The sequence below is a fragment of the Neophocaena asiaeorientalis genome, unplaced genomic scaffold (genome assembly GCF_003031525.2).
Source record: "Neophocaena asiaeorientalis asiaeorientalis breed wild unplaced genomic scaffold, Neophocaena_asiaeorientalis_V1.1 scaffold223, whole genome shotgun sequence".
NCBI lineage: Eukaryota > Metazoa > Chordata > Mammalia > Artiodactyla > Phocoenidae > Neophocaena > Neophocaena asiaeorientalis.
The window spans coordinates 3721237-3733364 of NW_020175045.1; the positions used below are offsets into that span (position 1 = coordinate 3721237).

General features: G+C 56.0%; 1 protein-coding gene across 1 annotated transcript in view; it reads left to right on the forward strand.

The window, feature by feature from the left end:
• PRKAR1B (protein kinase cAMP-dependent type I regulatory subunit beta) overlaps positions 1-12128 on the forward strand; it is a 91350-nt gene that overhangs the window by 14436 nt on the left and 64786 nt on the right. The window contains exons 3-4 of the mRNA XM_024763514.1: positions 2279-2335; positions 2460-2551. Coding sequence (XP_024619282.1) covers positions 2279-2335; positions 2460-2551 — 149 coding nt within the window. The remainder of the gene's footprint in view (positions 1-2278; positions 2336-2459; positions 2552-12128) is intronic.

Consider the following 12128-nt stretch of genomic DNA (forward strand, 5'->3'; position numbering starts at 1 on the left):
TGGCCTCCCTTCTTCTTCCGGAAGGTCGTCGTGGTCCCTGCTGGCCTGAGCCCGGTGTGTACCTGCCTGAGGCTCTCTTGGGGCCACCCCACCCCCATGGTTCTGTGACCCCAGTAGGCTGGGGACAGGGCGGGATGGCCAGGTCGTGGGGTGTGGGAGGGGGAGCCCCGTGTCCAGGGCCTCATGGGTCCTATTCTGGCTTCACCCTCGAGGCTGGACCCCAACCTCAGAGCCGCCTGGGGGTAGCCCGCCTCCCCCCGGACATCACCCTCCCTCTCTCTCCGGCCCTCATGCTGAGCAGGGCGCACCTTTGTCAGGGGCCTCCCCGGTGTGAGAGCACTGGTGGCTGCGTGTGCCCCTGAGCCCTGCCTTGGACATGCCTGCCATTCCATCTTACGCATTTCTACAGCCAGCTTTACTCTTCAAAAAAATTTTTTTTATTTTTACTTTTTGATCTATTATAAACATTTATTTTAAAATACGGCAAAATGTGCATAGTAGAATTGACCGTCTGTGTCAGCTCACGCTGCCGTAACAAAAGACTGGTGGCTTAAACAACAGACATTTACCCTCTCACAGTCTCTAGGCTGGGAGTCCAAGATCCAGGTGCCGGCAGGGTGGGTTCCTGGTGAGAACCCTCTTCTCTTCCTGGCCCCCAGGTGGCCGCCTTCTCGCCTGTTCTCACGTGGCGGGCGGGGTGGGGAGCACAAGATCTTTAGGTCTCGACTTACGAGGGTGCGGATCCTGTCTTGGGGGCCCACCTAACCCCAGTCACCTCCCGAGGCCCCATCACTAAACACCTTACCATGGGGGCTAGGGTTTCGACACGTGAATTTGGGGACAGTTGGGCCACAGCACCTCTTTAACCACGTTTAGCATCCAGGTCACATTCTCACCATTGTGCCACGGTCACCGCCGTCATCTCCAGAACGTTTTCATCTTGCAAATCTGAACCTCTGTCCCCATGAAACAACCATGCCCAGTCCCTCCCCAATACTTAGTCCTTTTATAATCAGGGAATAAAACCAGTAAGAGTGCAGCTTAAAAGCCCACCAGGGCACTTCACTTCTGTGGCCTCTTCCTCCCAAAACCCTGGACCCTTGTCCAGCCCGGAGGAGATCCCCAGACAAACCCAGACGAAGGGACGTTCTGCAAAATCACTCTGAGAAACTGTCACAGACCAGAGGGGCTGAAGGGCCATGACGACTGCATGTGGCCTGGGTGGGATCTGGGTAAAACCAAGGAAACAGGACAGACATGTGGGTTTAGTTGCTAGGATGGCCCCCAGCTGGTTCCCTAAGTGTGACGTGTCACCACAGTAACCCAGGGTGTTATAGGAGGGGAGAGGGTGCAGCGTGTAGGAAGAGACCTTCCTCTCAAGGCCTGCACGTCCGAGCTGTTGCACAATTGTTGGAGCTGGAGTGGCTTTTCAGGGGGCTCCATCCTGCCCCTCAGGGATCTCTTTGTAAAGGGTTCCATGGTTTTAGATGCGGTGTACCCACATGTGGGGTCCCGACGTCACCACCCGCCCCCAGCCTGGAAGAGATTTCGGGGCAGCTGAGCACGAGGTGGGGGTCACGTGCCGGTGCAGACAGCCTCCCCTCGGTGTCTTTTGAGGGAGGAATCTTGGCGTTGGAAATACCAGTGCTGGTCGTCAGCTGGGCGTTGATTCACTGGACACACCTCGAGCTTTCCAGGCTGGTCTCAGCGGGCGTGGGGATGACTTTTTACCCACATTTTGGCCAACAAGGTCCAGGCCCCTACCCACCCCTTCCATAACCACCTGAAAGGGTGGAGCCAGCCTTGGGTCAAGGTATCTTTTTTTTTTTTTTCCAGTTTTCAAATATTTCAACAAGTATTTATTACCTAAAAAAAGCCAGTGGAGTAAAGAAATAAAAACAAAAGACATAATAATCCAAGGGCCTGGAGGCCTTGTAGCATCTTTTTTTTTTTTTTTTTTTTTTGCGGTACGTGGGCCCCTCACTGTTGTGGCCTCTCCCGTTGCGGAGCACAGGCTCCGGACGCGCAGGCCCAGCGGCCATGGCTCACGGGCCCAGCCGCTCTGCGGCATGTGGGATCCTCCCGGACCGGGGCACGAACCCGTGTCCCCTGCATCGGCAGGCGGACTCGCAACCACTGCGCCACCAGGGTAGCCCCCTTGTAGCATCTTTTACAGGCTCTGAAGCCCACCGGCGTCTGTCCACCAAGACCCCGAGTTCTGGACGATACGCCAATTCTCAGGTCACTCTGGGCCCCTTGTCTCTTCTTTATTTTTCAGATTTCCAAAAATTGTGACATGCAGCTAGCATTTCAAGATTTCTGTCTACCCTCACTGGTAATAACACCTTGAAGGCTGAGTGGCCCGATTTCTCGGGGTCAAGGAGGGTCCAAAGGGCTAGCTGGGTCCAGGCCCTGGTCCAGGGTGCCCACAGGTCTGACTCTCCTGGGCTTCCCCGCAGGTCATCCCCAAGGACTACAAGACCATGACGGCACTGGCCAAAGCCATCTCCAAGAACGTGCTCTTTGCTCACCTGGACGACAACGAGAGAAGGTAGGTGCGGGAATGGGGCTGGTGGGATGTCCAACTCCAGGGGACACGGGTCAGTTTTGGAAGCACGGGCTCATGGGGCAGGGGTGGCCTCTAGAAATTTAGCGCTGTGTACACTTGGGCTGCCTCCTCAAATCTGGGTTGGGATCCAAAGTGCCCGCAGGCCAACCTTGTCACAGCAAGACTTCTCTTCTGCTTGCAGAGGGCCTGCCGTGCCCGAGCTGAACTCACTGCCTTGTGGGCTTACGGGTGAAATGCACGTCTGTCCGCGGAGCACGGGGTCCTGAGGGAGGGTGACTGAGCTGGGGTGGCGCTCAGCACGGGCTGGAAGGGCCTCAGGGGTGGATGTGGGGTGGGGGCGAGAGTTACTCCAGGGAGGGGCCTGGGGGCAGTGAAGGGGCTGGGATGCTCTGCTTGGCAATGGCGAGCATGTAAATAATTGGGAAAACTGGAAAACGTTAAGCCACAAAGCAAAAATAATCACTGGGAGTGTTTTGGGGACAGTCCTTCAGGATTTAATCTATGCACATATCGTAACCCTGTATTGTCACAAAACGGAATGACGTTCTCCGTAGTTTGTCGCACTTGAGAGGTGGTGAGCGTCTCTCTTTGTCAGTAAAGGCTTTCGTGGTCTGCGGTCCCCGCTCTGTAGGGTTGTGTGGCGTGGCTGCTCTCCTGCCGTGGCTGTTTGCATCTTTTATGAACAGCGTTTTGATGACATGCCCATACTTGTATGCTCGTCGGGAGTATTTGTCTGTTTCTTTAAGATAAACTCCTCGACGTGGATCAAAGGGTAAATGATGTTCGAAAAAAAATTTTTTTTTCCGTTCTTGGTAAACGGCGATTCTTCATTAGAATAACCGAGCACATTTTGAGAACAGTCCACGAGAGATGTGCAGATGACATACAGATATGTGGAGTGAAGGGAGAAGAGGCCTCTTTGTGTCCCCCTCCCCACAGTGACCACCAGCCGTGGCCCGGACTGGCGCCTCCAGGCTGTTCTCCGCGTGCGTATCATGTGGAAACAGGTGGCACACACGTACCTTCCGTGGCGCAGGCCCGGGGGCCTCCCGTGTGACCACTGTGCGGTGGCTGTGGACGTGCAGCTCCATCAAGGGACGGGTCGGTTTGTCCACTGCTCCCCTTGCCAAAGTCCCTGTGGACGTTGCTAGTTTCCCATGGTGCGGGGTCTCAGTGAAGAGGGAGGAATGGTGCTTCTGCAGGATAGGGTGGCTGGCATGCCAGTGTGGGCTTTTAGGCTTTTGATACATTGTGTTGGCTGGTCCCAGGAGGGCCGCAGGGACGTACAGAGGACCTGCAATTGGGGGTGGTCCCTCCTCGCCCGCAGTGTGCTTCCCAGGCGGGGTGGCTGTGATCCAGGCTGAGGTGGAGATGCCCTGTCTGCAGAAGCCCGTGGCACGGGGCAGGGGCGGGGCTGGCCGGTCCTCCGTCTTGGGCCCACCCGTCCGTGCCCGCTCCCTGGGGGAGTCAGCCTCACCATGCCCTCTGCTCTCCGGCACTTGCCGGCTCCTGGTGGATCCACGGAAGGTGGACACATGTGAGACACCTCGCGGTCACCCTCCCCCATCTCCCTCTGCTGAGTTGGCTTCCCCTGCCCCGGACACACCGGGTACGATCGCCTTATTTCATGTTTGAGGAGAGAGGGTGTCGTTTCTCTGATTACTGGTGACACTTTGCTCAGTTCATGGCCTTGGAAGCTGCTGAGTGGTTCACTGGCCTGGACTCTTCTGCCTAGAACAGAAGGGTTTGGGCTCAGAATCACAATGCTTTCAGCAGGTCACACCCTTTCATGGCCCCTTCCAGCTCCCAGGTAGCAGCAGGTTCAGAAAGTCTTAGCTTAGGGCCAGCCTGGCCGAGGCAGCTGAGCTGGACTCCCTCTCTGGGCCGTTCCGGGTGTGTGTGTCCAGGAAACGTATGCTGGAGTCCTGCACCCTCGGCCCTAAGTTCCCAGAGCCACACGGCTCCCTCTGCCTCAGACTTTACTGCATCCGAGAGCCAGGTGGACAAGAAGTGGAGGAAGCAGATGGTTGGATTAAGATTCCTCTTTTCAAGGCTGGATTGGAAAGAAAGCTTTCACACGGGAAGTGTCTGCTTTAGATCTTTTGTTTTGCACAGAGGAAAACTCACTTTCCAGATCGAAGCCCGCACAGGCTCCCATTTCTGGCTACGGCTTCTAAAGAGACGGGCTGATGGTTCAGGAAGCGGGTTCCAGAGGCTGTGGGCAGGGAGACGCTGTCCCCTGACCTTCCACGTGACATCTCCCGGTGCAGCATCCAGGGCCTTTGCTTTTCTCAGTGTGCTGGACGCTGGGCTTCGCAGCTTTGTCTCTGCTCAGCTGCGGTCTGGCGTGTGCCACCCAGTTCTTTCCAGGTTTGCAGGGCGCCTGGTGAGCCTCGCCGTGGATGCTGCCTGCTACTCCCTTTACTTCCCGGCATGAGTAGAGTACTAGAATATCCATGTGGGTGAATCCATGCGGGAGAAGCCATGTGCTGCTCTATGATCCCTCCTGCTAAATGCAGGATTGGGACAAAAAAAACCCCACGGTCTAGGGCTGGGTGCTTTCACTCTTGTCAGTGTTTTCAGCTTGCGTGGAGCCGCATCCGCGGGGAGACAAGGCTAAGACTGTGTTCCAGCCCTTTGCTTTAAGAGAAGGTAATGCAACGTGGCTGAGGGACAGAGCCCCTACCCCAAACTGCCGGGCCTCCTTCTGGATGGGGCGGCATTTCTAGTCGGCATTTCTCGAAGGCTTTCTCTGGGTCTGTGTGGATACTTTGGAGCCTCAGTTTCCACTCCCTAAATAAAAAGAGCGTCTCTTGGCCAAACCACGGCACCTGGCAGAGCCTCAGTTTTCTCAAGTGCCAAATGAGGCTTTATGAGGCTAATAAAACCTACTTTGAGGCTTGCAGTGAGGATAGAGTGAGATACTGTCCATGGGCTTCTCATTACCATCATTATAATCACCTCCATCATCACCACCATCACCATCATCACCATCGCCATCACCATCATCACCATCGCCATCACCATCATCACCATCGCCATCACCATCATCACCATCGCCATCACCATCATCACCATCGCCATCACCATCATCACCATCGCCATCACCATCATCACCATCGCCATCACCATCATCACCATCGCCATCACCATCATCACCATCGCCATCACCATCATCACCATCGCCATCACCATCATCACCATCGCCATCACCATCATCACCATCGCCATCACCATCATCACCATCGCCATCACCATCATCACCATCGCCATCACCATCATCACCATCGCCATCACCATCATCACCATCGCCATCACCATCATCACCATCGCCATCACCATCATCACCATCGCCATCACCATCATCACCATCGCCATCACCATCATCACCATCGCCATCACCATCATCACCATCGCCATCACCATCATCACCATCGCCATCACCATCATCACCATCGCCATCACCATCATCACCATCGCCATCACCATCATCACCATCGCCATCACCATCATCACCATCGCCATCACCATCATCACCATCGCCATCACCATCATCACCATCGCCATCACCATCATCACCATCGCCATCACCATCATCACCATCGCCATCACCATCATCACCATCGCCATCACCATCATCACCATCGCCATCACCATCATCACCATCGCCATCACCATCATCACCATCGCCATCACCATCATCACCATCGCCATCACCATCATCACCATCGCCATCACCATCATCACCATCGCCATCACCATCATCACCATCGCCATCACCATCATCACCATCGCCATCACCATCATCACCATCGCCATCACCATCATCACCATCGCCATCACCATCATCACCATCGCCATCACCATCATCACCATCGCCATCACCATCATCACCATCGCCATCACCATCATCACCATCGCCATCACCATCATCACCATCGCCATCACCATCATCACCATCGCCATCACCATCATCACCATCGCCATCACCATCATCACCATCGCCATCACCATCATCACCATCGCCATCACCATCATCACCATCGCCATCACCATCATCACCATCGCCATCACCATCATCACCATCGCCATCACCATCATCACCATCGCCATCACCATCATCACCATCGCCATCACCATCATCACCATCGCCATCACCATCATCACCATCGCCATCACCATCATCACCATCGCCATCACCATCATCACCATCGCCATCACCATCATCACCATCGCCATCACCATCATCACCATCGCCATCACCATCATCACCATCGCCATCACCATCATCACCATCGCCATCACCATCATCACCATCGCCATCACCATCATCACCATCGCCATCACCATCATCACCATCGCCATCACCATCATCACCATCGCCATCACCATCATCACCATCGCCATCACCATCATCACCATCGCCATCACCATCATCACCATCGCCATCACCATCATCACCATCGCCATCACCATCATCACCATCGCCATCACCATCATCACCATCGCCATCACCATCATCACCATCGCCATCACCATCATCACCATCGCCATCACCATCATCACCATCGCCATCACCATCATCACCATCGCCATCACCATCATCACCATCGCCATCACCATCATCACCATCGCCATCACCATCATCACCATCGCCATCACCATCATCACCATCGCCATCACCATCATCACCATCGCCATCACCATCATCACCATCGCCATCACCATCATCACCATCGCCATCACCATCATCACCATCGCCATCACCATCATCACCATCGCCATCACCATCATCACCATCGCCATCACCATCATCACCATCGCCATCACCATCATCACCATCGCCATCACCATCATCACCATCGCCATCACCATCATCACCATCGCCATCACCATCATCACCATCGCCATCACCATCATCACCATCGCCATCACCATCATCACCATCGCCATCACCATCATCACCATCGCCATCACCATCATCACCATCGCCATCACCATCATCACCATCGCCATCACCATCATCACCATCGCCATCACCATCATCACCATCGCCATCACCATCATCACCATCGCCATCACCATCATCACCATCGCCATCACCATCATCACCATCGCCATCACCATCATCACCATCGCCATCACCATCATCACCATCGCCATCACCATCATCACCATCGCCATCACCATCATCACCATCGCCATCACCATCATCACCATCGCCATCACCATCATCACCATCGCCATCACCATCATCACCATCGCCATCACCATCATCACCATCGCCATCACCATCATCACCATCGCCATCACCATCATCACCATCGCCATCACCATCATCACCATCGCCATCACCATCATCACCATCGCCATCACCATCATCACCATCGCCATCACCATCATCACCATCGCCATCACCATCATCACCATCGCCATCACCATCATCACCATCGCCATCACCATCATCACCATCGCCATCACCATCATCACCATCGCCATCACCATCATCACCATCGCCATCACCATCATCACCATCGCCATCACCATCATCACCATCGCCATCACCATCATCACCATCGCCATCACCATCATCACCATCGCCATCACCATCATCACCATCGCCATCACCATCATCACCATCGCCATCACCATCATCACCATCGCCATCACCATCATCACCATCGCCATCACCATCATCACCATCGCCATCACCATCATCACCATCGCCATCACCATCATCACCATCGCCATCACCATCATCACCATCGCCATCACCATCATCACCATCGCCATCACCATCATCACCATCGCCATCACCATCATCACCATCGCCATCACCATCATCACCATCGCCATCACCATCATCACCATCGCCATCACCATCATCACCATCGCCATCACCATCATCACCATCGCCATCACCATCATCACCATCGCCATCACCATCATCACCATCGCCATCACCATCATCACCATCGCCATCACCATCATCACCATCGCCATCACCATCATCACCATCGCCATCACCATCATCACCATCGCCATCACCATCATCACCATCGCCATCACCATCATCACCATCGCCATCACCATCATCACCATCGCCATCACCATCATCACCATCCCCATCACCATCACCATCACCATCATCACCACCATCACCGTGTCACCATCACCACCATCACCATCACCATCATCACCATCACCATCACCATCACCACCATCACCACCATCACCATCACCACCATCACCACCATCACCATCACCATCACCACCATCACCACCATCACCATCACCATCACCACCATCATCATCACCACCATCACCACCATCACCATCACCATCACCACCATCACCATCACCATCACCACCACCATCACCATCACCATCACCATCACCATCACCATCACCACCATCATCATCACCATCACCATCATCATCTTTCTGGCCCTTTGCCTTGTGGGTAGGGCTAAGTTAGTGGGCATCTCTCTGGATGCAGCTTTGCCCCTCTGAGGTTGGCTTGGCCATCCAGATGGAGCCCATAGCCAGAACCCTCCGTCCTTCAGTGCTTAGTCTGAGGAAGGGGCTGGTTTGGCCCTGAGACCACTGCACAGTCATTCTCTGCTCCTTCCTGGGCCTGAGGTAGGTAAATGGGCTACTCTGGGCCTCAGGACACAGCAGGAAGGACTCTGGGAGGCTGGCTTGTCGCCCTGTCTCAGTGAACAGTGCGGGGGGGGCCCTTGCCCCTTGCTCCAGGCCAAGCAGCACATGTCCGAGTTGGGGCTGGAGCGGGATGTCCTCGTGCCCTGCGCGGGCCCCTCCAGAGCCCTGCTGAAGAGTTGAGTAGTCCTGGGGAGGGTCCAGGTTGGGGGGCTGGCAGGTGCAGCCTCTTCACTTGGCTTCTGCTCTTGTGAGCAATGGCAGAGACTTTGTCCTTCCTGGGGATGCAGGGGCCCACGCAGGCTCAGAAGGAAGCCACAGGCTGCTCCAGAGCCTTGGCAGGTGCTGTGGATCCCAGCCTGTCCCCCGAGGGTGCACCCAGGCCCGGGGGAGGGAGGTGGGGACCCTTGGGTTCCATCAGGTCACTTCCCGGCTTGCCCGCCCACTCAGGGTGCCTGGAGACAGAGCGCCCATGGAAGCCAGAAGCGTGATGATTAGGAGGCCCTGCGTGTGTGCGTCAGGGGCAGGGTCCAGGCAGTGGCACTGCATTTCGGGACCGCGGCCGGGGCCTCATTACCGGCGCCGCCAGACGGGTGGGCGGACAGGCGGCAGTGAGGGAATCTCACCCTGGGGTGGCCTTGCTGGCAGGGGTTTGTGCTCCCTGCAGTTCTAATTAAGACAGGCCTCTGAAAAAAAAAAAAAAAAAAGTCCTCTGGCTGCACCCCTGGCCGCACAGCTGTCTGTCTTCCGCCCACCCGCATGTCTCTGCAGTCTGTTATTCCACAGATTGGCTCGGGCCCCTGGGTGATGGGAAAAGCACACCCGTCTGCTGAATTCACAGTCAATTCAGGGAACAGACTCTGTTTCTCTGAGTCACTTCAGCCCCTCTTGCAGCCTGGCTCCAGCTTCGGGGTTTGCTGCCGTCCTTTCAGGCGATACTAAAAACCAAGATTAGCATTTTGGAAAATGCAGGGCCTCATCCGAGGAGATGCTTAATGGGTTGGACTTGCAAAAAGTTTGATTTTCGTTTTGCACAAAGCCAGGCTCACTCTGGGCAGAGGAGACCTCCAGGTTCGCATGTCATGGGCCGTGTGACCCTGCGGGGTCGGAGCCATGTTCGGTGTGTGGCTGAGATCTGGAACCCTGGAGCCTGCGTCATGGCGAGCTCTGAGCCAGAGCCCGATCGCAGGCCTTGTCTGCATCTCGTTAGAACGGTGCTGGCCTCGTTGTGGCGGCTTTGGGCAGGTGAAGCATGGAGGCACACGGAGCTCAAGCGAGCTGCCATGGCCACCCAGCTGGGCCCAGGGGAAGCTGGGATGTGAGCCTCGGCGGGGACGGGGCCGCCCTGGGCTGCCCTGCCTCCTGCCGTGATTGCATCACCCAGCTCCCTAATCTCCTGTTAACCTCGCCCACGATCTCGCTTATTTGGTGCCATAATGTTTTAAAAGTTGTAGAGTTTGGTGGTGAGAGGTCTCCAGGACGCTGCAGACACGTTTTCTCACACCAGCCGGTTCACCGTTGATGTCATCTGACAATCACCCCGTAATGTGATTGGAGATGCCCGCAGGCAGTGGGGTAACTGAGGCCAGGGAGGCGCTAAGTGGGGCCATTTCTCTAGAAAGGAGGGGCCCTCGAGATGGCCTTGCTGGTGAGCTGGCCCCCACCCCTCACAGTGCTGACCCAGCCCCAGGATGGAGGACACCCGGGGCCCTGGCTTGGGTCCACGCTGGAGCCCTGGTCACTACAAGTAGGAAGTTGCCTGCCAGCCGGGTGTGGGGAATTCACCAGCTGGCCGGGGCCCAGCCAGCCTCTCTGCAGATGCAGGTACCCCCCCTTGTGTCAGGTGGGGAAACTGAGGCTCAGAGAAGGCAGGCTCAAGGTCACACAGGTTCTGGGGGGCAGCGACTGGTTTTCCTGAGGCAAAGTCCCGCGCTGCTCACGGCTCTGTGGGGTGAGAGCGCTAGTCACACAGACTTTGCTCTGTTCTGCCAGAGCTCGGGTCCCTCCGAGCCCTACAGCAGCCCTGAGAGAGGGACGCGGCCGCCCCTCTTCCCGCAGAACGGGGGCCCTGGTTGAAGCGTCGTGTTGTCTCGTCGCTTTGGGACCCTGGACGCAGCCCCCCTCCCGTCGAGAGTCCTCCCACAGGGGACCCACATTTAAAAAGTGAGTCGTCCTTTCCTGGGACATGGGTGGTCCCACTGGCATCTGGTGGATGCTGGGGGTCCACAGAGGAGGAAAGGGTCTCGTGTCCCTTGGGATCGGGGTGCTTGCTTCGCAGAACCAGTGACCTTTGAACCAGGTCTTGAAGGACAGGCAGGAGAGGGGTGGGGCAGGCGTTCGAGCGGCGGGGGCAGCACAGTCAAGGACAGCGGGGCAAGAGTGGGCACAGAAAGCAAGCTGGGCTGTGGCTGGTGGAGCGAGAGAGTGAGGCCGGTGAGCTGAATCTGGGTTGGGCCATGAACTCAGTGGAGAGCTGCCGCTTCATTAAACAGAAGTCCAAGAAGAAGACAGGAAGGTGCGTGGTGTCTTCCCTGTGTGGACAGTTCCTGGGGCGTCTTCCCGGATGTGGTCTCACAGCGGCCCCGCAGCCCGGCCTGTTCCTCCTGGACCTCGGAGGGGCCGGCTTCACGTTCTGGAAGGGGTGGCAGGGAGGTGACCCTGCCTTCTGCTGGAGGGGTGTGTGTGTGTGTGTGTGTGTGTGTGTGTGTGTGTGTGTGTGTGTGTGGTGTGGTATGGTGTGGTGTGTGTGTGTGGTGTGTATGTGTGTGTGGTGTGGTATGTGTGTGTGTGTGGTGTGGTATGTGTCTGTGTGTGTGGTATGTGTGTGTTTGTGGTATGTGTGTGTGTGTGTGGTGTGGTATGTGTGTGTGTGGTATGTGTGTGGTGTGTGTGTTTGTGG